This window comes from Diceros bicornis, chromosome 2 (genome assembly GCF_020826845.1).
Source record: "Diceros bicornis minor isolate mBicDic1 chromosome 2, mDicBic1.mat.cur, whole genome shotgun sequence".
NCBI classification, from domain to species: Eukaryota; Metazoa; Chordata; class Mammalia; order Perissodactyla; family Rhinocerotidae; genus Diceros; species Diceros bicornis.
This window is the reverse complement of record NC_080741.1, coordinates 10,347,278-10,375,243: the sequence shown is the minus strand read 5'-3', so window position 1 is coordinate 10,375,243 and position 27,966 is coordinate 10,347,278. Positions and strand designations below refer to the sequence as shown.

The 27,966-nt window shown below is 38.6% G+C and overlaps 1 protein-coding gene across 1 annotated transcript in view; it reads right to left on the bottom strand.

Annotated features, from left to right (window-relative positions):
* SLC9A9 (solute carrier family 9 member A9) overlaps nucleotides 1-27,966 on the bottom strand; it is a 527,923-nt gene that overhangs the window by 360,170 nt on the left and 139,787 nt on the right. The window contains exon 5 of the mRNA XM_058551402.1: nucleotides 26,310-26,425. Within this exon, the coding sequence (XP_058407385.1) occupies nucleotides 26,310-26,425 (116 nt within the window). The remainder of the gene's footprint in view (nucleotides 1-26,309; nucleotides 26,426-27,966) is intronic.

Here is a 27,966-nt window from a genome sequence, read left to right as displayed (position 1 = left end):
TGATTTCAAGAAGAGGCTTCCAAAAAAAGTTGAGGTGTCCTGGCACAGGCTGGAATACTGGAATGATTTTGAGCCTCAACTTTCTCAGTGAAGCCTCCACAGCAGCATCAGTGCATGGATTGGTTTTGCCAGTCAAGATCTGCCAATCATATCCTAGTAATGCAACTAGAAAACCGGACCCTTCTGAAATAGGTCAGAGAAACAATGCCAGATCTAGAAAGCTAATCACTAGACTTTACTTCACTGAGGTCACTCTAAATTAGAAGTTACACAAACATCATGAATGATTTAGCCCTAAAACACTGCAATTTCATTTTGATATATCATTTTGGTACAGAGTTAGTAGTGGGGAAAATACTCTATGCAAGCATACCACTGCAGCTCTCTTTACCAGGGACCCTCGGGAAAAACAAGCCCTAAGGCCCCAAGGCAATGATTTCAAAGTATGGGTCCCTGCACAAGCCTGAAGGGTCCTGAGACCTATCCAAGAAGATCCCCAAGGTCAAAACCATTTTCAGAATAATATGAAAATGTTACTTCAATTTTTCATTCTTGTTCTGTCATCTGTGTACAGTGGAATTTTCCAGAGGCTGTAGGATGTGTGATGGTACAACTGAATGCAGAAGCATATGTGAGAATCCAGCCATCTTCTATTACATCACATATTAAAGAGATTTGCAAAAATGTAAAACAATGTCACTCTTCTCAGTAGATTATTTTGGTTTGGAAATAAATTTATTCTTCACAAAAATATGTTACTTTACACATAAACAGTTTATGATAGTTATTTTAAATAAATCAATAGAAATATGTTTAAAATTTTTTAAGTTCTAATATAGTAAATAGTGATAGACACAACACACACAAACAAAAACTCCTTGGGGTCTTTCCTAATTTGCAAGAGTTATAAAGCAGTTGTGACACCAAAAATCTTGAGAACCATTGTCCTGAGGCATTTGTTGTACATAATGAATGAACTTATGTCCTATGCATCAAGAATGATATTAACCAAGCATCATCTTTGAGAGAAATGAGAAAATAGTCTTTCAAATAATTTTCTGTAGAGCTTAAATCTCTTGTCAGATTCCTGTTGAGAAAATCTCCCAAGATCTTAATACCTTTTGCAATAACCAGCTGATTCTTTCGGCATACAGAGGATTTCTGATTCTTCTGATCAGCATACAGTTGATTCTTTTGGATTAGAGGATTTCTAATAACTCTTAAATGAGGAAAATTATTCTTTTCACATTAACTGCACTAGCACATTTCTGGAATCACATTTCTGTCATTAGTACTTGTATTTGTTTAAGTCTTTTTTTGGCATGTAAGTGTTTTGTGGACAGAAATTGTTTCTTCGATATATGGATGCATAATAAAAACATTGGCAATAACACATCCTTTCCTTGACTTCAAACATGGCTGAATCGTATTCCAGAATAATCTACTTCCTCTTTTGCTTAAAAACAAGAAATATAGTCTTTAGCAGTCATTGAGAATATAAAAAGGTAATCAGAAGATCATGGGTTTGGCATTGAGAAAAGAAAAATAAATAAGATATGTAAAGATTGGAAAGGGAGACACTTGAGAATAAATCCGGGGGTGGGAGGGATGTTTTTCAGACCCTGTATTTGGGAACTTACAGGCTGAGTTCTGCTGGCACTTTGTCTAGTGCTTTAAAATTTTTCCCAAAGGTACAAACAATAAGAATATTCTAAATTTAACACTAGCATAGAACATAAACATTTAACAAAGACCCAATTTTCTCACCAATGGGGTTTAATGAGCCATGGTGCAGTTGAATGGGGAATCTTTGCAGTCTGCCCAATATCTGAGTGAAGATGACTCACCCTGCTGTACAAGCATCCTCCAATCAGGGTTATTACTTAAGCATTTTGCCATTTTAAAAATGAACATGTTAGGCAAGGGTTTGCCTACAAATTATGAAATAAATTCAGAGAAAAGCTCAGTAGAGCCATAAAGCAACCAAAGTTTGGATGGGTCACCAAGAAATAAACACTTGGAGGTAAAAATATCACTGTGACCCATTAAATGCAACAATAGTAAGGAAAGAGACAATTGTGTTAGTCATGATCATGGTACACATAAAGTAAGTGGGCTTCACAAACAAATTTTTCTCTTGCTCCAAAAAATATGAAATAAGCAGATGTCTTATACCATCATTTCCCAACCTGTGGATCAAGACCCTAAGGGACAATACAGAAGGTTTCAAATTAGAGGGTGAATATTTCTACTTTCTAAGTAGATTAGCACAGCGCTAAGGGTGAACAACAGTAATATTGAGAAGAGTCAACACTGGGCCTATGTGAGAGAAAAGGGAAAAAGACAAGAGGAGAGGAGTCATACCATGAATACACCCATTCCCTTCATCACTGAATAATGCTCCTCCAAAGATGTCCATGCACTAATGCCTGGGAGCTGTGAATATATTACCTTACATGGCAAAAGGGACTTTTCAGATGTAATTAAGGTTACGTTAAAACAGGGAGATTACATAGAATTATTTGGATGGGTCCAACCTAATCACATGAGCCCTTAAAAGCAGAAAAATTTCTTTGCCTGGAGTCAGAGAGATGCAGTTCAAGAGAAGACAGAGGAGAGAACTCAAAAAGGGAAGTCAGCAAGATTCCAAGTGTGAGAAGTATTCCCCACACTGCTGCTGATTTTGAGACGTAGAGGCTCACTTGCAAGGGCCAGAGAGAGAGCTCTAGGAGCCAGGGGTGTCCCCAGCTTTCAGCCAGCAAGGAAACAGGGACTTCAGTTCTACAACTTCAAGGAACCGGATTCTGCCAACAACCTGAATGAACCTGGAAGTAGATACTTCCTAGAGCTTGCCCATAAGAGCCCAGCCAGTCAACACCTTGATTTTGGCCTTGTGATACCCAGAGTAGAGAACCCATTAGAGCCAACCTGGACTATTGACCTATAGCACTGTGAGATAATGAATTTGTGTTGTCTTAAGCTGCAGTGTTTGTGGTAATTTGTTACAGCAGCCCTAGCAAACAAATACACTCTGTTCCCCTCTCTACAAAATTGTGAGCAGGCTAAGTCCCCAGGCATTTGACTTTTCGACACACTAGTTACTGAGTAGGGATGTAGCTAGAATGACCCCTCATAAGCACAGTCCTCCTGGAACCTACCCTACCACTGGCAGAAAAGAAGTCACTTACACAAATCCATCTTTTAAAGATTTTATTTATTTATTTTACCCCCAAAGCCCCAGTAGATAGTTGTATGTCATAGCTGCACATCCTTCTAGTTGCTGTATGTGGGACGCGGCCTCAGCGTGGCCGGAGAAGCAGTGCGTCGGTGCGCGCCTGGGATCCGAACCCGGGCTGCCAGCAGTGGAGCACGCGTACCTAACCACTAAGCCACGGGGCCGGCCCACAAATCCATCTTTTAGATCATGCTTAGTAAGGAAAAACCTGGACCAATGAGAAGGCTGTGAGTTTGTGAATATGTGTGCCTGTGGGCCTCTCTATGCTGATTAATTATCCATGTGTGTCAACCTTGGTGTGATTGTCACACACAAGGGACCACTCATTTACTCAGAACGTATTATTTTATGGCTTATCAAATCACTTTACTTTCCATTCAGCGTTTACTCTCTCCAGGCTGCACTGCTGAGCACAGTCACTATGAAGAAGTGGTGCTGAGGCGGGAATAACAAAGTCCAAACCAGGATGGAAGGTTAGAAGAACCAGGCAAGCCAAGTCTGAGGAGAGCAAGCCAAAGTCATAAAGCGGCTCTCGTGATCAAAGCAAGCAGTGGTCATTTTAATTTTTCTTCTTTGAGCTCATTTTGTATTTTATAAATTTTCTACAATAAGCAGGCATTATTTTTAGAATCAGAAAGGACAAAAAGCCATTTTAGAAACTGGCAAAACTTGATGAGGAGGTAAAGCACGGAACTTGGAGTCTCTTCCCATGGCCCAGGATGCTGTATGTAAGGACCCCTCCCCACCCCTCCTCAAGACTTCCTCCCTGGGCTTCCAGACTGCTGAGCCCTCTGTGTGACACGGCACCATGGACCCTTCCTGTCTCTCTAAGTGCTCTCCTCCTTCACGTTGGGGAGACTGGCTTCTCCTAGGGTCCCTTCAACCCCTCTAGCCTCTCTTTCTCTCTCTCCTTTGAAAACCCATCCCTTTAACAAAGGTGCTGCCCAGGAACACCTCCTCAGTTCCCTTCGCACTCTACCAGCTCTCCCTGGGCAATCTCATCCACACCCAGTAATCTCACTCTCCAGCCCATCCCTTCCTCCCCCTCAGCTACAGACTCCCATATCCAGCCACTGCCAAGACCACTCCACCTGGAGTTCTTCTACTAGGACAAATACTTATTAAGCACCAACTGTGTGCCTGGCACTGGGTATGGGTGTTCTGCTGATTCTCCTCCCCTAACAAGTCCCAGTCAATCTGCTGCTCTTGGTCTTGAATTACCTGTCTCAGAGACTGGCACCATCACCAACCCAGAAGCTTTTTGTTTGTGTTAAAAAATGCTGTGATTTACCTTATTTACGGAAAAATCTCTGGCTTTATAGGAGATAATATCGAGAGGCAAGCCACACTTTGCAGTTCAATAGTTTACAAGGTCAGTCAAGGAAAGAAAAAGAAACCAGTTCCAGAGGTGCCATGTTACCCTAGATACTACAGCATGAACTAGCTTTGTCATATCTGAAATTTTAGCCCTCTATGGTAATCCTTTCTGGGCTGGAAAATAATATAAGAATGCAGAAGTTCAGTTGCAGATAAGTGCATTTTCTTATGTGAAAGCAGCATTTTAACAAACAAACCCCCAAGAAATGTCCGGCAAACATTTCAACTTTTCTTTGAATTGGTCGTCTTGGATAAAAAGTGGGTCATCACTGGTATAGGTTGCTCATCTATGTATTTGTCAATGCCTTTGATAGTTTCTGCCAAGCAGTAGGCAATTAATTCTGTTGATTGAATGAGAGAAGGAATGAATGACACTTGAAGCTCTTGCACCACGTGGCTAACTCCTTGGGTCAGACCAGCTCCTGCCTCTCTTGTATTGTCCCATGGTGATCAGTTACTTCTTTGCCCACTCCCTGCCCTGACAGCACTTGTCATAAAAAGCTGTCTCCATTTCAGTTCAAAATAATAAATTGAACAACACAATGTCTTTTTATCTGTAGTACCCAGGTGAAAGGTCAGTCCATGCCCTTTTTGGGCTGTGTTCTAGAAGGAGGGAAGCTGCTTTTCAAGGAATCCTAACCCAAAGGGCCTCTGCGAGGTTCTGTAGAGCAAGAAGACCCACCCCTAGCCTGCTGCGAGTGGGTGCCCTTCCGGCTCCCCCAGGCATCTCACCTCTACGGAGGCACTCACTTTCAGGGTTGCGCGAGTACTGACTCCGCACTTGCATGCCCCTGAGAGTGAGCGCCACCTTCAGTTTGGCTCTCGAGTTTCCCCACCGCCCCATAGTTTTGACCTCAGTCAGCCAAGCTGATCCCTCAAGGAGCCAGACAGCCTCCCACCCAAGGAAATACTCTTTAAAAAATTTCCAAATCCAATTTGCCACAGTGTGCAACATATTCCTTAACACATAAATGGAATGTGTGGGCCAGACACTGACTTTCAAAACTTCCGTCCTGCAGGTCTGTCTTTGATCGTTGCTGTGAATGAACGGCTTTCGTTTAAACAGAGCTGTTCGGTTCCCCAAAGCAGTGAGCCCGAGACGTCTGTCGGCCACAGCTGCTTCCCAGCTGTCCACAGAGCTGTTGAATCGCTTCAAACGGTTTTCCAGTGTGTTCTTGAAATCCCATCTTCAGAACACCTGGAATCTTGTTTCTTCCACTTTCAATACCCTCAAGCAAAGTCATCCATCCCTGGGTATTCACAGGGGTATTTGTTCCCGGACCCCCGCGGATATCAAAATCCATGTATGCTCAAGTCCCTTATGTAAAATGGTGTAGTAGTATTTGCATATAACCTATGCACATCCTCTTGTACACTTTAAACCATCTCCAGATTACTTACAATACCTAACATGATGTAAATGTTATGTAAGGAATTGTTATACTGTATTGTTTAGGGAATAACGAGAAGGAAAAAAGCCTGTACACGTTCAGTACAGACGCAACCATCGTAGGCCTTTCCCTCTGAGGTTGGTTGAGTTTGTAGATGCAGAAGCCCTGGGTACAGAGGGCTCACTGAATTTGTATGGTAGGTTTTCATCTATTATCTTTTCTAATTCTGTTCTGTGGAGCTGACTTTCCATAACCGGGCTTCCAATTTCTGAAGCGAGACCTTTGTGCTAAGACTTTGCGATTCACAACTCTGTCCTAGAGTAGAGATAATGGTTGGAAACTCGACTCTGATGTCAAACTAACCTGGGTTCAGAACCCAGATGTGATGTGAATGAGCCTGGCAATCTTGAGCCACTTACTTAACCTCACCAAGCTTTCAGTAAGTTTCCTCAGCAAAATGGAGATAAAAATATTCCCTCCCTCATAGATTTCTGGAGAATGATTAAGTGGAATAAATTACATAAAGTGTCTGGCACATTGTAGCTCAATTAATAGTGGTTACCATGACCGTTATTATTCATGTCATCAAAACCGTCAGAGGGTTTGTCTGTTATAAAAAGGAATGACACCTTCTCCCTGTGTCTTTCCCGTTTGACACTCAAACGTGACTTCAAGAGAGAAGAATAGGTATTATCAAGCAGAAAAGTGAGGAAAACTCTTCTCTGCTTCCCTCCCTTTCTCAAAAATTACCCCTTGAATTTCTGCATTTGGAAAAACACCTAATTCCTATGCAGTGTGCATTCACTTTCTCTTCCTGAGTCTCAGGGTCCCCACCTAAAAATGAGGTTGAGCGAGGTTGTCTTTAAGGTCCTTCCAAAGCTAAAATTCTACAGCTCTCAGACCTAAATTCCAAACTAGAGGCTCCAGATGTGGAGTGGGCATATTTTGCTAATTCTGCAGCTGGAGCCTGGGTGCAGGAGTGGGATCAGGGGTTGCAGAGCAGCAAGTGCAGAAGAGTGTCAAGGGCAAAGGATTGTGAGTTTGACTCTTCCCTGCCTGAGTGAGGAGAGAGCTGTCAGGGTGTGCGCCCTCACCTTGATCCTGACCCCCAGGATTATCAAGCCGGGACATCTCCCAAAGGGTGTCTGAATCTAGGGAGATCTGGCTAATGTTGAGCAGCCATGTCTTCTGTGGCCCTGGATGGCAATGAAAAACCCCTACTCATAGGGGCATCTCTTACAGGGGAGAAACATGGCTAGTGGTTCCTCCAACTGACATGTCATCTTCTTCAATCAGGCAAAATATTGTCTTGAAGTGAAGGAGGTTTTAAGCCTTCCCAGAACCCTCTCCCCACCAGAGTGGTACAAGGGTCCATGGGGCCCTTCCTCTGTGCTTACAAAGCTGCCTGGACTACTCCTGTCTTATCTTTTAAACTTGCTACCAGCTGTCATATCTATATCCCCCTTTAGAGTGGAGCTTTGTGAGGGCAGGATTGGTGTCTGGTTTATCACTCTCTCCCTCAGTCACTCCTATGGTGCCTAGTTCATAGCAGGCACTGAATCAATGTTTGCTAAATGAAATCAATAATAAAATGAGAACTTGACTATTGGGTTTCATTTAGTGTTAAGCATGATTGGAACATCATTGTTCTATTTTGAGAAATGGCAGGGGTATAGGACAGAGAACATTGGGCATGCTTTGTCTCCCAGCTCTGTCACTCATGAGTTTCGTAAACTTAAATAAACCATTTAAGTTTTTAGAACATCAGTTTCTTAGAGTAGAGACAATAAACTGGCTGCAGTGATGATCAAGTTAAATGATGTATGTGTACACGCTTAGTTAATGCTTGTTATCACTGGATGACATACACTCTAGGTAAGAAAATTCAGATGGAGATTTTAATTTGCTGTCATTTGGTGACTTTGGGTTGCTTCTAAATATTGACTCAAATGCACCATTACTTTGACGGGTAGAATAAGCATGTTACTGATATTAGAGCTGGCTGCAAGTTAGCTAAAGTCAATACCATACTTTGATCACATAGATGTAGTGTCTTGCAAGAACACAGTCTAGTCATCCAAGGAAACAGAACTCCTGGCCTTTGTATCAATCTTTCATTGACTTACTGTGAAATCTCGAGAAAATCCAAAAATTTCTCTGCACTTCAATTATTTCACTTAAGAAATGGATCCTCTCTACCACAGAAAACTGTGTGAAAATAACTGAAATACTGTGTGAGGAAGCTAGTTGAGTTCTTTGAAAGAGAGACACAATATAATTCCAAGCTGTTATTTTTATTTCTGAGTAAATTTGCTCAAGAACAGAATCTGAGTTGATATGATGGTGTTTTATAGATCTAGGTTTATGTAGAGGCTTTTAAACTGATGCTACCCCAGTGTGCTTAACATGGAATTGGATAGACACAGAAAATGCATTTGAGTACTGTTAAATGACACTGTGTGCAGGTTAGAAACACAGATTGCATAGTGGAAATGGCTGGTCTGTCTGAGTCTCTAGAAGCCTGCTGCCTTCAGTGAGAAGTATGCTGGTCTAATATCCTCTGACTTCCTCCAGAGGGTAATTTTTTCCCCCTGGAATTCAATGAAAGCATACAAAAAGACCCTGAATATTCCCTCACTGCTTCCCCTCTCCCACAGCAAGACTAATACAATACTTCTCTACCAAATATTAGATACTAAAAGTGGAGCCACCCAAGTTTCTCTACAGATGACCGGGCAAATGATTCAGGGACATGAAGCTTATACTGTATGTGAGCATTTTTTTTTTTCAGAATATGGGCATAAAACCATCTTGATCCATTCCTATGCTGCTTAGCAGATATTAAATGAATGTTATCTTTGTTCTCTAAGCCTACACTGGTACTGAAGGGATTGCTTTGTAAATTACATCTTATTTTTTTTGTACAAATAGAAAGTTATTCATTTTTCTCTTGAATTCCTGGGTAGAATGTAGATAATAACAGTGACGAGAAACCACAAACTTAGTGTTGTCTTAAACCCTGAAATGCAGAGGCAGAATGGGCTAGAGGTGAAAAGGAACAATATATATGACTTTAAAAAGAAGGCATGATCCAAACCAAAGAAATGAATGAAGACCACAATTAAATATCGAAAAACAACAGTGAAGAGATTGTGTAATCAAAAGGAGGGAAGGAAAACAAAACTGAAAAATGAAAACCTTCTGATGATGACAATGTTAGTAACCATTTTTCCCATGTTAAAAAAAAATTGAAATTCTAACCAGAGAGTTCAATGACAAATGAAAAAATATGAGAAACAGCCCAATTAAGTCACTCTTACTAGAGAGGCTTTTCTCCAAAAATAACAGTTCTGCTTTTAATTATAGGTCCTTGGGTCTGTTAATCAGCCATCTTCCTCAAGGCTAAGCTTGGTGCAAATAACAGAGAAGGATTCAGCAAAATGCCTTGTTTAATTAAAAAGAATTTAATTAAAAATATTTTTATACACATGACCAATCACCATTATTTATGCAGATGTTCCCTCATGCTTCTTTGGAAAGGCGTTTTTTCTTTCTTCTCCTCCTTTTTTTAATATGCTGTTCTTCTGCAAGAACTACTGTGAAATGAGAAGCACTATGACTGGTAGTTAATACCTATTTTTATCAAAACAGCAGTGCAGCTCACACATCACCCATGCAGCCGTAACCATAGTAACCCCAAGTAGAAAGGGTCTTTGGATTATCAACACGATCAAAGGTAAGAGAGTTCATGTGCCTCTGGAATAGTTACACTGCAGCAAACTTGAAAGGATAAAGGTAGCTTTTTCCCCCTATTACTTACATGTTAAATGAAAATAGTGACTTGCAAGTATGGTGTATAAAAACACCTTTCATTTTGGAAGATTCTTATTTCCTCAAAGTGTTAATAATAGAAAAGATGAAAACTCAGTGCTACACATTTGTCTAGTGCTTCATTCGATTATGCTAAGGAGACAATAATAGTCATTGTGCCACGTTGGAGCATTTGGCACAGGGAAAACCCCACCCTTGGGCACCCTGCAGGATGAGCAGCCATATTTTGTGTCTGTGCACTCAGAGGATGGCTATGGTCAATGGTGACTGTAGACACCTTACGCGGGAGAGGCAATGGTTGGTGACTCAGGGTGTGGACTGGCAGTCAAATTACGAAGAAAAGGAGAAGTAGAATTAGAGAAGTAGAATTGGTTTGGAAAAGCAGTGAAGTACCAACCCAAACACAGATCTGAATTTGGCTTTATAACCTGTGGTGTGGAGGGATGGGTGAGCAGGGAACAAAAGGCTAGAGCGCCCATGCTCAATTATTCTATCAGAGGAACTATGATCTGTATAATCCAAAACAGAGGCTGGGATACAAGCCTTTATACTACATTTTGTAATGCCTGATATGACTACAGGAGCAGCATCTGGAAGCATGGGGAAATGACTCTAAATTTTAAATATTTAAATGTACAGCAGATATTACAAAAGGTAGACAATCCACATGAGGATAAATATAATTTGACTATTTTTTCTTTTTAATCTCTTTACATTTGGGATTTACCGTGGAAGGGGGCGGACAAGTAATGAAATATCATGAAAAAACAATTATTTCACAGTGGCTACTTAAAAAAAGAATGGATATCTGGCAATTTTATGTTCAATTATAAACAAATAAGAATGTTATGATACTGTTATCTAAAAAGCCAATGAAATGCCTTAGAAGAGCTCATTGTTAGTAAAAACTTATTTAATAACACTTAGCAATTTAAAAATAATTTTCTATACAGAATTTCATTAGATCTTACAACAATTCTGTGAAGAAATCAAAGGTACTTTCTGTTTTGTTTTGTTTTCTTTTTACAGTACCTATTTTAAGGACATGGAAATTGAGGTTCAGAGAAGTTAAAGCACTAAAATGCGGCGCTCTGTTCACACAGCTCGCTAATCTTGCCTAAAGGAACAGACACTTTCAACAGTCACTGGAAGGTCCTATCCTGACCTCGTTATTAGATAACTCTCCTACCCCATCACATGCGTATTTTATCTTTAGTGGCAATTCTTCTTGGGATGGAAAGTGTATGATCCATAACTGTGATCCTATGATCCTAACTGTGATCCTTTTATGTGGAGAATTTCCCAGGAGCTCTCTTAGATGCTTTAACCTTACAAACAAGCGCTGGTGACACATTCTCCAGTACCCTAGCTCACACTTCCCCTTGAGACCAATTCGCCCCAGAATTAGAGCGACACTTAGCTGTGATTTTAGGCAGCACATGCTGGGAGAGCTGGGTAATGGAGACTACCAGGAGCCAGCGGGGCTGGTGGCACCTCAGGAGGGAGGTCACTACTCTGAGAGATGGAAGTCTCAGAGGTCTCCTAGCAGCGCTTTCTATACTTCCGCAGTCTCCTGGGAACTAGGACTTTTGCAGTTCACATTCTCTGAGGAGGGAACACATATGGTGGGAGCTTATCTTGATTACAATTATGCTAAAAAGTAAGTTGTGAAGTTGTGTCATCCTTGAAATTACATACATGTCCTACAAGTGCATGAACTGACATTTACCTCAGCCTTAAACATTAGCTCTGAGCCTGCTTCACTCTCTATAATGCACCATGTTTACTTAGAAATGTAACTATTTCACTCATCAATTCTTACATTCATCAGGTGTCTGGACCAGCATCATTAGCATCAACTGGACACTTGCTAAAATTGCAGTTTTGGACCCCATCCTGGACCTACTGAATCATAATCTCTGGATGTGGAGCCCAGTCATCTGAATTTTAAACTCTCCAAGTGAGTTTTATGTACACTCTAGTTGGAGAACCACTGATGTAGAACAGGAAGTGACCTCAGCAATCACCTAATTCCTCTAGGAATCTACAAAGAAACTAAGCCCAGAAAGGTTATGTGGCCGAATTTGTCCTGTGAGTTAGTAGCAGGAACTGAACTAGTCCTCAGAGCCCCCAACTCCCAATAATAAAAATCGCATGGTGCTATGACACTTGTGGTTGGGCTCGAATTAGCAAAGCAGAGACTCTGACTTGTATCTATGTTCCTCTTGGCTTCTAATTTCAATAAATGAATTATCACCCATGCATTTAATTTAGGTTCCAGACAGGATAATGCCAGAGTGAATTTTCTAAATTCAATTAACATGAGCCAATAGTCTCCTTATGAAAACCAATATCCAGTGCTGAGGGCATCATCAAGCACTTGGGATTCTCAGCACACTTCAGCTGCTGGAGCCAGGCAAGAAGTGTGACTTACATGTAATACGCGAAGTCATTGAATTTTTTTTTTTTAACTTCATGGCATGCACAATATCATATTGAGTTTGAAGATTTTCCTTTAAGATCTTCTCATTACACTTATTCACATTACAGTGATTCACAATTCACATTACAGTGATTTACTGATATGCTATAAAAAATGATTGGTTAATTTTCCCACTTCTACGAAAGTTTTCAATTAAATGCGTAAGTATAATCACATTGTACATACTCTTTGTTTATTTGTTTGCTTCGTTTTAATAGTCTTTTTTTATTTTCCTTTTCAGCATGTCTCCCTTTTCCCCATCTCTTCCTTTCCCAAACTCATACCTTCCCTCCTCTCAAGTAACCCAACTTTACCGTCTAGTATTTATCCCACAATAGTCTTTCTATACTAAACTTCTCTTTATAATAATCACATACACACACATTTGTAACAGATGTTAAATCAGAAGTTTAACCTGAGGAACAAAGAAAAAATAACATTTTCCACAATGAGACGCACAATTTTAAAGTACTTATCCAAAAACCGGTTACATGACTCCCTTAACCTCTTACCTACATTAAGAAAGTGCAAGGGCCTCTAGACTCTAACCTAGCAGTTAAGATATGTGAAGGGGGTTCTTTTGCTACTTGTGAGTTGTGAATCTCACACTCCCATATCAGAGGGCTGGGAGTGTTTGACCCTTATCTCAAGCCTATGGAAAGGGACTTCGCCTAGACCATCAGACAGCTTAAGATGTGACCCCTGGAGTTTGAGAACACAGTGGAATATTGTTTGACTTACCTGAGAAATCTAACGGGATGTGGCTATCCAGCTTCTCTAATGGTGGCTTATTATCAATCAAATAAAAAATTTCCTTACCTCATCTCTGCCCGCATCTCGTAGGAGTCAGGAACCACATTTAGCAAGGGGTAGATGAGGCACACGAGAGAGAGGACCCCAACCACACCTGCTCTCCTAAAGGCAGGCCGCGTGCCTTCAACAGGTTGAGAGCTGGGGCAAAGTCTTAAATTCAGCTGAAAATTTGCAATATTACATGAGATTGGACATGTTCACTGCTGAATTGAGACTCCCATTGCAACGTAAAGACCAAAGGTTTTTATCGAGTAGGTGGGAAAGGAGTAGCCCCACTGAACACTTTTAAGGGGGCAGTGGGGAAAAAAAAAAGCAGTTTCTATGGTTATACAGCGTGGGGCCTGCTTGATACATATACATATACACAAACACAGGCATAGGGGTTAGTTTTCTATACATAAATACATGAGGGTGACTGTTGTTTTAAAAAGTTTGAATCAGATTTTATATGTACTTTTCTGCATCTTGCTTTACGTAGTCAACAATGCCTCCTGGAAAACTCTCGAGTCAGCTGGACGAGCACTAATTTACCTTCTTAATAGCTACATGATTTTGTGTAGATGCTCTACAATCTAACCAACAATTCCCTGATTGATAGGATTCACTTTGCTTGTTTTTTTTCCCTCCACTTAAAAAAACGTTGCAATAAACATCCTTGTCCACATATGGTTACTTTTACTTGCATGGAACAGCCTCTCACGAGTCAGATCACTGGGTCAGAAGGGGCTAAGTATCTTGAATTCTAATAGCTGTTGCCACATTGCTTTCCAAAAGTCTGTTAATGTTTTAAATTTCTGCTAGAAATGTGTTGAGTCCACTTTTCCTGCCTCCCTGCCAGGAATGACTATTATCTGGCGTTATAATTGTTGCCATTCTGCTCTGGGTAAAATGATATGCTGTTACTTTATGTTACATTTATATGACTTCTGGCCAGTTGGAACAACTTTTGACGTTCGTGGCCAAAGTGGATTTGCTCTTTGCTAAATTGCCTCTTCATAGACTTTGTCTGTGTTTCTGTTATTTATCACCAGATCATCATTTTAAACTGTTCTTCGTATATTAGAGATAGTAATACTCTGTACTCTATATATAAATGTTTTTTCCCCAATGTGTTGTCTGTTTATTGACTTTGTTTATGGTATCTTTTCTCATTTATAAATTTTTGTTATGTAGTCAAATATGTCTGTTCTTTGCTTATAGATTCTGGGTTTCTCTTCTTTGTTAAGAGGAATTTCCCTATCTGTAATCTACAAATATAGATTTACAGATTTTCTTGCAGGAGTTCTTTTATTTTTTTATTTGCCTTTTAATTCTTCTAAATACATTTTTTGTAAATGGTTAGATAAGTGTCCAATTTTATCATCTTCTAAATGGATAGCCAGTCAATTGTACAAGTACCATTTGTTAAATAAACCATACTTTTCCCACTGAATCGAAATACCACCTCTGTCAAATTCTCATTTATACTGGGATCTGTTTCTGGATCCTCTATTCTTTTCCACTAGTATCTCTATTCCTAGGCCAATACCATACTGATTTGATTATAACAGCTTTGTAGTAAGTTCTTATATCTGGTTAGGCAGTTCTCTTCATGCTTTTATTCTACTTTGTAAACCTTAAGATAATTTTATCCAGTTCCAATTTTTAAAGTGTTAGGTTTTCATGGGAATTGCATGAAATTTTTATATTAGTTTGGGGAAAAGTGGCATCTTTATCATAGCATTCTTCCCATCATGAAGACAGTGAGCCAACATAGGCTACTGGCTTCCTCCCCAAAATCAATTTTAGAGAAAGTATACAGAGAAAAACGCACTTGGAACTAACAAGCAATGATACCAACAAAATCCATGAGAAATGCCAGAGAGAGGGAAGGCTGTTTTGGGGTTGCTGCTTGTGGAAGGGAAGTGAGGGAGGTGGGAAGCCTGCAGCAGCCTCCAGCAAAGAGCAGCTAGACACAGCACTGAAAACACAGATTAGAAAAAACCATTTTGGCTCCGCCCTTTTGGCTCGCTTTCATTTCCACGGAGTAATCACTGCTCAGCTCCTTGCCGCATAAAGCATACACAACTGGCTAGACGCTAGGACAGGTGTTCATGGGGGTACTATCAGGGCAGTGAAAAGATCTCCTGGGGTAAGGAGTTGATGAGAACCTTGGGCATTCTATTTCCCTACAAATCTTGGGGCTGGTGGATTACCAATGTTCTTTCTCCCTAAGGGTCTAAACTCTGACCCGAGCAATTGGTTAACGCAAGTTTCTCAATCTTGGCACTACTGACATCTTGGGCCAGATAATTATCTGTTGTGGAGAGCAGGCCTTGACTGCACCATCCTCTTCTGTAATTTATCTACTTAATTATTTGCTTGGAAAATCTACTCCCCCCTTCCCATCACCTAGATCCACAGATTCCTACAACCCAAACCTCTACTCATGGTAGAAATAGCTTAGTACTTGTTACTTCTGTGGGAACTGCACAGAGCTCAACGCTTTACTAGCACTAGTCGCATAAAGGCGTCTATCTGGTTTTAGCAAAATCAGGCAGATTGGAGTGGGTAATAAAGGGCAAGGAAGCCAAGTGCAGGTCACCACTTTCCCAGAACCCACTGCAGACCTTCAAAAATTTTTTAGAGTGATTATAATGTTGTTTTGACATGACTGTCTTAGGGCCAAATCATTTACCTCTAAACCTTTTTTGCTCTTTTGTAAAATAAGAGTGTTAGATTAAATGATTCCTAAAGTCTCTTTCTGCAAAAATATGCTACACTTTTATTATTTTAAATCATTCCTTATATTATCTAAAAGCAATGTGCAGACATTATCTGGATCCTTAGTTGAATAGAGCAGCTATAAAATATGTTACGAGACAATCTGAGAAATTTAAATCTAACTATATATTTGATAACATATAAAAATTATATTAGTTTTCTATTGTTGCTGTAACAAATTATCAGTGGCTTAAAGCAAGACAAATGTATTATCTCATATTATGTAGGTCAGAAGTCCGACATCAGTCTCTCTGGGACAAATCGAGGTGTCAAAGGGCTGTGTTCCTTTCTGGAGGCTCTAAGAGAGAATCAGTTTCCTTGTACTTTCCCACTTCTAGAGGTTGTCCACACTGCTTGATTCACAGCCCCTTTCTGCCATCTTCAAAGCAGCAAAATTGTATCTCTTTGTGTCTTTCTTCTATAGTCACATCTTCCCTTGATCACAGCCAGGAAAGGTTCTCCAGCTTTTAGGGACTCATGTGATAAAATTGGGCCCACCTGGACAACCCAGGGTAATATCTACACTGCAAGGTCCCTAACTTAATCATATCTGCAAATCTCTTTTTGCAATGGAAGGTAACATATTCATAGGTTCTGCAGATTAGGACATGGACTTCTTTGGAGGACCATTCTTTTGCCTACCACAAAAATTATTGTTAATAATCTAGGTGTGATGATGGCAGTGGGGTTATGTTTAAAACCATATGTTTAAAATGGAAATTTGTTTATAGCTGCTTCATTTGACCAAGGATCCAGATAAGATCTGCACATGCCTTTTAGATGATATGAGTGGTTTAAAATAATTGTATAGAATATTTTTGCTGCGAGAATAATTCTAGTAATAATTTGGAAGAAATGATAAAATTAGAATCACCATTTTGTCAATTTTAATGAAACTAGTAGGTTCAGACAATAAGTATCAATGGATGAAACCGTTACATGAAAGCTTCGTGGAGAAATTCACAAGGAGGGATCAGGCTGTCACCACTTGAAACCAACTGATTACACTTAGCATCACTAAAAGTCTACACTCAGAGAATTCATATGTAACTTCTGATATGATGCGGCATAATCTACACAGCATCCCCTCTACAGTATTCTTGCAAAAACAGGTGAACCTGAATCTAATCAAGACTTTTTGAACTTTCACTTATGGAAGTATGAGGATACAGGAACTTAAATGATATCACAAGGAAGCAAACAGACAAATCTATAAAGTGGGACATCCTATAGGGCTGACCCAATTTCTTCAACAAGTCACTAGCATAAAAAGCAAAGATGGTGAGAGAGCACTGCTCTGAACTAAAAAGAGAATGCAGAGATATAACAAGTAAATGTTCCACGTGGACCTTGTATGGGTTCTGATTAAAGAAAAAAGGCAAAAATCAGAGAAATTTGAATGTGGAACGGGTATTAGATGATACCAATGGATTACGAAAAATTTTGCAGGTTTGATAATGGTTTTATGGTTATGTAAGAACAATGTCCGTAATTATAGTGATGTGTACCAAAATACATGGGGATAAAATGGCAATGTCTGACATTTGCTTTGACATATTACTATCTTCCACCTATGAAAATAAATATAAAAGTGTATTTGTGTTTTATCCAAAACAAAATTACCATATTACATATATTACACTCCCAACTCTGACCCAGAAACTCACAAACAAATGTAGTTGGTCAAGGGAGCATTCCACTCAGCAAAGCATAGATTCATGGAAATCCATTACCACCACCAGGAAAGCAGGCCAACACGTGCCTGTCTCACTGCTGATGGTAAAATAGCGGCCTCATCTTAGTACAGCATAAAAATAACAATAATAAGATAACAATAAAAAATATATCATCTTATTTAACCCTTACAAAGAACTTGTAAAATAAGTCTTACTAACCTCAGTTTATAGATGGATCAGCCGAGGCGCAAAAGGGTCGGATAGAACGGCGATTGAAACACAGGCCTATCCCACGCCGTAGACAGCGTTCCTAACCAATATTCAATGACGTTTCTATGTACTCAATAAATATTTACTAGGCACTGTGCAAACTCAACAGGCCTTTCGTATTTTGAGGCATCTGTAGATGCCTTCTTAGATCCAGTCATTAAATATTATTTAATGTGGATGATGATAAAGATAAATAAATGGATCCTATTAAGCACTATGCACATTTTGAATTGTTTGGATAATTGAACTAATAATTTACATAAACTAGATTTATAAACTCTAAACTTAATGAAAAGAATTATGGACTGTCTTTTCCCAACTGGCTACACAGGTAGTCTCTATTTACTCCTTTTAGATAAATATTTACTTCTGATATTGAGTCTACCCAATTTAGGGACATTAAATGAGTCAACATACTTTGAAGCAGGGCTAACATAATATAAATGTCAAGTTTCTTGGATTTCTGACAAGCTATATAAAATACAACAGTAATGGGCATTAGAAAAAAACAACTCGGAGATTGTCAAGCTTTAAGAGCTTGTTATTTATGTTCCACTGAGGACAAGAACACAAGTGAGACATTTGGACAGGAGTTTATTTAATCTGCCTCTCTCAAATCAAAGGTTACAGTATTTAGAGTTTTGAATGGCACATACATGATGTTTAAATCATACAGATGTTTACTCTCATTTCTCTTTGCTTCTAAAGCCTGGGTGTAAACTAGTTTATGGGTTATTATGTGTTGGAGCAGGAAAATAGACTGCAAAAAGAGACTTCAGAAAAAAACTTCAGACACATTAGTTCAATCCTGTAAAAATAAAGTGCCTGTATTTCACCAAATGCCATAATCTGTGCGTGGCATTGTAACTGTGCTTAATTCCTCTACTCAATTTTAAATTGTTGTGGCATTTCTATTAAGGATCATATTTTTGTGTGGAATCTAAAAAAGTCAAACTCAGAAATAGAGAATAGGAATACTGGTTGCCAGGGGCTAGAAGTGGGGAAAATGGGGGATGTTGGTCAAAGGGCACAAACTTCCAGCTATAAGATGAATAAGTTCTGGGGATCTAAGACACAGGATGGTGAACATCGTTAACAATACTGTATTATATACTTGAATGTTGTTAGAGTAGATATCTATCACCACACACAAAAAATGGCAATTATGTGAGGGGTTAGAGGTGCTAACTAACCTTTATATGGTAATCATTTCGCAATATATAAGAGTGTCAAATCACCACATTGTACGCCTTAAACATATACACATTATATGTCAATAATGTCTCAATAAAGCTCGGAAAATGGATCATATTTTTTGGCTTATAACAGTTCCACATCTATACTGCTCTATAGCAGAGCCATCCAATAAAAATATAATGAAAGCCACATATGCATTTCCAAATTTTCCAGTAACCACATTAAAAAAGTAAAAATAAATGGGTAAAATTAATTTTAATGGTATATTTTATTTACTTCAATGTTAAATGAATATTATCATTTCAAAATATAATCAATATAAAAACTATTAATGAGATATTTTACTCTTTTCATATTAAGTCTGAAATCTAGGGTGTATTTTATACTTAGAGCCCATCAATTTGGACTAGCCTCATTTCAAGTAGCCACATGTGGCTCACAGCCACCGTACTGGACAGAGCAACTCTCGAGTAAGCTCTATCTGAGATTACCTAAATCAGGACAACCTGTATTAATTTTCTTGCGAGAAAATAGGACAAGTCTATGAAGTAATAATTATTTTCTAGTTTTAAATACTGGACTGATGCTTCTGGAGTTCAAAATAGCGCAGCTGTATTTGAGTCTCAATGCAGCTGCATCATGTAAAATGAAGACATTTTAACCCAAATAGGAAACAGGGAAATTGATGAAGTGAGCAAATGCACAGCCCACATGTGCTTGAATGAGTGGCTTCCTGGAGACCTTGGAGGAAATGTCGGTCCTGTAAATACCAGGATGAGGTTCTGGCATCTTCTGGGTGATTAATACCTAATGTAACATGCTGAGTTCTTCCTTTTCCTAAAGGAAGCTCCTATTTTGGACATCTTCCAACCTAAAAAAAACCCCACACTATTATAGCTGCTTCTGCAAGTCTACGATCTTTGGCTTGGCATTGTCTGGAAAGTGTCAAGCCACTGACTACCCAGTGAACAGGGAGAAAGAAATATTGGCTGCATGGTCAGACAAGAAGAAAGGCACGTATTTTTGTTTTTGTTGAATATATCTTTTTCAGAGGACAGAAACTAATATTGCCACCCAGCTATGTGCTGGGAGGTCAGCTATGTTCTGGGAGGTCCTCCCTCATCCTGAGTCACTGTCCTCCCGCAGCCATGAGACTCCTTATCTCCGAGGGTGATCTGGGATACTCAACAGCTTCACATTTCATATTTAAGAAGAGATCCCCTTTCAAGCTCCACACTTTGCTCAAGAAGTTCTGTCCACAACTTTATTAATTCATTAATTTAACAAGTATTTATTGAAAACCTGCTGTTGTAGATACTAGAAATATAAGAGTGAAAAGATAGGGGAAAAGACAAAAAAAGCTCCTTCCTCATAGGGGTCAAAGAAATAAGGAAATGAATAAATAGCAGATCAATAGTAATTAGTGCTGTGCAGGAATGTAAGATAAGGAAGGAGGATAGAAGCAACATGATTTGGGGCTGACTGTAGGGGGGGAAGGGGGTGAAATTTTTGATAGGCTGGTTAGGGAAGGTCTTATTGAAGTGACATTTGAGCAAAGACTGAAGACAGCAAGGAGGGAGAAACAACAAATGCAAATGCCCTGAGGCAGCAACAAGACTAGTGTGTTCAAGGAACAGCACATGGGTACACTGGGATTCCCAAGTGTTTTTACATATCTTAAAGACCTCTCTCTTTATCTCACCCACCCCACCAAAGAGACATTTCAGACTTATTAATAAAAATCATTACCTTGGATAGTCTAAACTTATCAAACTGTGACCTCAGTCAATGATGAAAGAGATAGGAGGATAGTAGGAGAATAGTATGAGGTCAGAGGGCTCCCTACTGGGGTTTGGGCATTTGTAAAATGAGGGATATTAACTAAAGCATCTATTTCCAGTTGTTGAAGTTTTTACTCTATTGCCATTTTGCTGATCCTTTCTCTCTCCTCCCCCATCCTCCTACTTTCCCTGTCTAAACACACCTGAAGATGAGCTGGCCCATTGATCAAGCCCTCTAAGTACTTCTCTCGTCCCCTCTCCTGTCATTTACCAGGCACAGTCTCTTTGAGGGCTCTGCCTTTAGTTACCTGCTCTCTGGTAAGCGCTGCTGATGACCCTTACATCATCAGCAAGATCTTCGTCAGTGAGGAAAGGAGGATATTAAATCAATCAAATAATAGTCAAATCATCCTAACTGGAGGTAAACTTAAAATTGGCCAAGGAGAAACTGAAACATGCAGGAAGAATTAGATTTAAGTCTAAATAGGCATCTATAAAAGGAAATATAAATAGTTAATAACACCTAGCTAAGATTTAGCTAAGGCTAAATGGGAAAGAATTAATTTAAAGAAGGCCAAGAAAAATCAGACCTAGAGAGCATAGGTTCTCTTTCATAAATTAGTGAGTCACAATAATGTAGGCAATAAATGAATAATTGTGGGGTAGGATTAACTAGGTGTCTTAAGGTTGTTGAAGATCTTCAATTGCACCAATTTAGCAGAGAGTAGGTTCAGCGTGTTTTAATACAACAATTAGCTCCCAGCAAAAGAAGGGATCTTGAGTACTCCTGTTCATGTGTGGGTTTCCGCTATGTGAAATCTTCTCTAACGTTTGCTGAGTTGGGGTCAGAACCCCAGACTGTCTGGGGAGGGATCTTTGGGTTGACTTTTAACTTTCTTTAAAACAAAAGCTTGTTTTAAAATAAAAATCAATCTCACAGAAATAAGAATCATGGAATATTAGAGCTGGAAAAGGCTCTAGTCGAAACTTTTCATTTTACAGATGAAAAGTCAGTTTCTTCATCTGTAAAATGAAGAGGTTGGAAGAGATAAGATCGAATATCTTCCACATCCAAGAAGCTATAAAGTCTAGAAAGGCTAAGTGGTACCCAAAGTTGCCAGACTTGGAAAGTGAACTTGGTTCCCAGGATTCTCTTTATGGCTATAAGTCAATTCTGTACTTTAAAAAATTTGGTCAGCTCAGTTGTCTGACACAATGCAGATAAATAACCATCTTACTGAGTTGAATTTTTTTTTTTTCTATTTCAATCAGTTTTCCTGTGTCATGTAAACATAACCTCGCGGACATCACCAGCCACAGAAGGAGCAAAGCATGAACACAACACAATTGTGCTTGAAGCTGACCGAATCACTCAATAGAACGCCACTAACTCGACCTTTAGCACTAGGACCAGGAAACAATGGATACAATGCCTTTCAACATGTAGATTTGTGCAAAGGTGACCTGAAATAGACCCGACCATGAAAAGCAAAATGCCCGTATATGACAGAAGAGAACAACTCTAACTAACTAGAATCACCGATGGATTGAAAATATCTTATCTTGAGTTCATGCTTCCTGTGGCTGCCAAGGGATTTCTGCATTTCACTGGGGCTGTGAGAGTGTAGCATGAAATGTTCCAGCAATGACTTAGTGTCCAGGTCATCTCCAACCCCAGAGATGGAGCAGTCTATCCCTGTACACCACTCTGGGGCTCTCATCCTCTAATCTACACCACGGGTTCTAAATCTGAGAACTACTTTCATTTCATCCTCTTCCAGGAAATAGGTCAACATCATACATTAAGAAATTCTTCCCCCCCGCCCCCGCCATACTATAAGCAAAGCAAAACAGATAAAAAACTTGGAAAAATATTTCTAACTTATATTATAGACAAGGTGTTAATATCCCTAATATATTAAGGGCTTCTAAAACTTGAAAAATAAAAGACCAACAACCATACTGGAAAAAAGGGCATCATATAAACAGTTGGTTTTCAGAAAAAATGCATACGTCCCCTAAACATATGAACAAATGTTCAGCCTTACTCATCATAAGAGAAGTACAAAGTCAAATGACAGGGAGATATGAATCCTCACCTATTATGTGGGTAGAAATCCAAAAGTGACAGAATTCTGCATTGGCATGGCTGTGAAGAACAGGTACTGCCCTATATTGCTGGTGTGAATGCAAAATAGTATAAACTTCATAGAGAGGAATTTGGCATCTAGGAAAATTACAAATGCATTTACCCTTTAACCTGTTTCTAGAAATCCATCCCAAAGAAACACTGGCAAAATGGGAAGAGCTATTAATTTTAAAGTTATTAATGGCAACACCATTCATAATTACAAAAGACAAATGTTCATCAGCAAACGACTGGTTGAATAAACTGTGGAGTACTCTGCAGCTATAAAAGAGGATGAGACAGCCCTTTATATATTGCTATGGAGTACTCTCCAAAACATTGCTAATTAAAGAAGAGTAAGGTTGTGCTCGCTTCGGTAGCACACATACTAAAGAAGAGTGAGGTGAAGAGCCATGCGTGTAGCAGCGTATAGTAGAGTGTGGGCCTGTTTATGTATTTGCTGAGATTTAGAAATAGAGGGTGAACTAAAAACCAACCAAAACGGTTGGAAAATTAGGGTAGAAGGGACAGAGGTAGAAGCGAGATTTCTCTTGTTTTGTTCTATGGTTTTCATTTTGGAATTCTGTAGATATTTAATCTAATTTTAAAACAAAAATTAAAAGCAAAATGAAACAAATGAACATGTTTGTGTATTGACTTTGGCTTAACCACACAGAGGAATTATTTCAAATTCTCTTAAATTAACTGTTCATTCCTAGTGGGGATATATCAAAAGGTTAAAAGAACCACAATGAAATCTTAAGCAGTTTTCAATAATCATATTTTTAGTAATAATATGTATATTATAATTTTGAAAATATGTATTTTAAGTAAGAAATTATATTAATGTGATAGGAAGAAGAAAGCAGGAAGAAGAAAAATGAAAATGCAAATAAAAATTCAAGGAAGTTAAGTAAAATTTCTATAATTCTAAATTTGAACTTGTGATGAATTTGTCATATTATTTCTCCTTCGAAACAAACAAAAATATCTAGAAACAATGACCAATCCAGTAGCAATGAAAGCCCCTAGTGCCCAAATTTTGGTCTCTAAATAAATTTCCCCTCTTAGAAAGAACCAAGGCTTCTTGGAGAAATGGTTGGTTCCAAGTCAGGGTACAGGAAACCAACAAGATAAGGTTGGAACATTGAGTCCTGCCCCAAAACAAGAAACCTACGAAAGACAAATGGAGTCACGACAAAAAGATACAGTGGAAACTTGAAGAGGATCCCAGTTGTCAAAGATGGAATATTTTGATCGTCAAAAAGAATAATGACAGCAATAGATTGAAACATATCAACTATGTTAAAATCCATGTTAAATCCATAAAAAAAAAAAGCATCACCTTGGTCATATATAGAGGATGCTAGGGAAACAACCAATTATTTCAAAAACTAGTAAATAAAGGGAAAGAATCAATCACTTATCCTGCTTTTTTGTTCAAATGATATCACAAGGTATTCAAATAGTTGATCTAGAAAACTTCTTCTTTAGAGGAGAGTACCAGCTAATAAAGCCAAAAAAAGGATAGAATTAACCTACCACTAGTTTGTAACCCCTAATAAATATTGGTCTAAGAAGTAACCATCAATGGGTACTAAAGCCATTAGCTAAAACTGGGAATTCTAAAATGTAGAGCTTCTCAAACTTTAATGAGAATATGAATCACTTGAGGATATTGTTCAATTCTAGAATCTGATTCAGTAGGTCTGGAGTTGTCTGAGATTCTGCATTTATAACAAGCTACCACATGGTGCCTATACTGCTGGTCAGAGGGCCATTCTAAGAGAGAGAAAAGCAGCCTCAGACATTTCAGAGCTGGCCTGGTGCTATCAGCTGGGCCTTGGTGTTCTCCTGTTGAAAGTAAACAATTTCACAGAACAGCATCAGACAAGGTCACTTTGTGACCATGATGAATCAAGACCAAAACAAGACTACTACATAATCACATATAAACACAAATAATGAACACTGTCCAAACCACAAAATTGACTAAACATCCTCTTATTATGGCTAAGTGGCCGCTGCTTCTTTACTAATTGTAGCTTTAGGCTCAATTCAGTCTTCCTTCCTGCTAGATAATAGTTACTCACTAAAATGCCCAATCACTCCTGCTTCTTGACAGCATCTAATCCAGAGCAAAGCCCCAATTTCTTAAACTCTCCCTAAAGTCACCAAACATAAGCCCAAGTCCTACAATAAGTCCTTTCTAACACCCTCTGAGAGGTCCCATGGTTCCTCTGGTGAGCATGCTCTCTCATTACAACATGTAATAAACACATCTTGTTCACCTACAAGTGTGTTCTGGTGGTCTTTGTTGGAGCAGGAATTCAATAGTGTGATGGACCAGCCTGACTAACTGAGTCACTAACCACTATGTGCTTCCTGGTGTGATGCTATAGAGACTCACAGTGCCACTGATAAAGTAATCTTGCCAAAAAAGATCAACCTGAATCTGATTAAGCCTCTAGATTCAACTATCAGTTTACAAGAAATACGGAGGATAGAGGAACATTTTAAAAGGAACCATATTCAATTAAACTACAAGAAAAATTGCCTCTTTCTTTTTCCAACAAAGAAATGACAAGAAAAACAGAAGATGTAGAGGGAACATATAGATTTAAAGAGACTCAATAGTCATATCAGTCAATTGCAATGTGTAGCCCTTATTTGGGTCTTAATTTGTACAAACTAATAATGATAACAATAATGACAAAAAGACAATTGGGGATATTTAAAGAGACTATCTCTTTGATAATATTAAAGATTGCTTATTAATATTTTAGGTTTCATAATGGCAATGGTAATTTTTCAAAATATTTAAAAATAAAATGATATGATGTCAGGAATTTGCTTTAACACAATCCAGTCATGGTGAGAGGGAGTGTAGGGGGTATAGATAAAAACATTGGCAATATTTGATAATTGCTGAAGGGCATATGACAATTCTTTTCACTATTCTGCCTATTTTTAATATGTTTGAAAAGTTCCATAGAAAACAATTTTTTAAAATATTTTTTACCATTTAATTCAATAGATCATTTTTGAAAAAAGACGAGTTGAATAGGGGAAAATTAAGGACTATAGCTCAAAATGGCTGCATAGTCTAGAGAAATAAACAACAATAAATTTTAAAGAGTCTTTCCCACTACTAAGATTGCTTTCAGATCCATTTTTTGAGAGCTATGAGAATATTCACCTGTTACTTTCCTTTCTTTTTTTTGTGATCATTGAAAGATACGTCACCGGAAATGAAGAGGAATAGGAATTATTATTATGTAGACCCAGGTGATGGTCTTTAGAGAACGATTCTATTTAAATATTTGATTCTTAAAAAGAAGAAAACATATTATTTGAGCAATTACCTGGATCTGTAGCAGACATCAGTGAACCAAAAAACAAACAGTCAGTGAAATGAAAGTCTCCATTTTTCAACTGGCCAGCATGTACCATAGCCTTCACAAAGCCATACATAATTAACCTATTGAAGAGAAAAATAAGATTGTTGAAACGTCAAGTTGAATCCTGTGTAAACCCACGTTATCATCGCTAACATTCTAATGTGCTTCCTGAATAAGCATCATGCACAAATTACCACCATTCTGCCAATTCATGGCCATGGTAGCTCTCAGTACACTGTTTAAATCTCTGGCCTATGAAAGACACTTTTAGCAAATATCACAACTAATTTGCCTAGCAAAAGGTAACAGAACATTTCACAGTATATTTCAATGACAACAAGATAAGTCTCAAGGATATAAAAAATAACCTGTCAAATGTGACACAGCAAATCATGCTCACAAATACAGCTGCTGGGTTGACATCTGTAAATGGAGTGCTTTTCAGTTTTCATTGCTTTGTCTGCTAGGGATGTCTGAAAAGGGTTCAAATTTCAAGTCTGTCACTGTGATGAGAAGAATATTGGCCACTCACAGGGCACTCAGTCAACCAGTTACTTTACAATAGATGAGTCTCTACTATGGCTGGTGTCAGGACACTTCCACGCTGGATAGAGAATTGCTGTTAGGGTAGAGCACCTGCAACTTCAACGCACTGCTGAAAATGAATCCTGAAATGGTTACGTTTTGACCTTGCAAGAAAAGCTGTTCATGAGATTGTAAAAGTTTTATAAGCTTACCTAACCCACACCATGGAATGCGAATTGTCTGTTTTTGGTCATCATTTGCCACCCTATAGCTTTAAAATGGTATTTAATTATTTAATTGACTGATTGATTTTGCTAAAATCCTGATAGAGGAAATACAGAGATTGGTGAACTGGACCACAGTAAAATCACTAGAAGCGACTGTAAGAGTCCTTAGAAACTACAGACCCTCAGACCAATAGACGGATGTTTAAATATTCACATGCATTTAAAGTTAGTTTCTTTAAAAGAGAGCATGGCTAAAAAGGCTGGAAATCAGATAGAAATTATAATGTCAATGAGAATGCAGATGTTTCAAATTCTGTTAAGAAAAATATCTCCATGAGAGAATATTTCAGACACACCTGCATCTAAATCCAGATTCTACCATTCACTAGCTATATGATTTTAGGGCATTACTAAAACTTTCTGAGCCTCAGTATCCTTATTCATGAGGTAGGGATAACAATAATAGTTAGCCCACAGAGTTGTTTTAAGGATTACCTGAGATAATATACATTGGTTTCTGGCATATAGTAAATTCTCAATGAGATTATATTTCCTGCTGATAATAATTATCAAAATAGGTAATATTTACCTACTATTTCTACTTCTTCACATGTTTTAACTCATCTAATCCACACATTGATCCTATAAGGTAGGTACCATTTGCCTTTTACAGATGAGAAAACTGAACACAGTGTGATCAAGTAATTTGTTCAGAGTAACATAGCCATTAAGCCGTGAAACCCAGATGGGAACTGCCGGGATTTGGCTCCAGAGCCTGGGCTTTTAACCAGCACACATATTGCCTCGGTGAACAGTTCTGTATCTTACATTACATGTTATCTCATAATATCCTCGCAACTACCCCATAA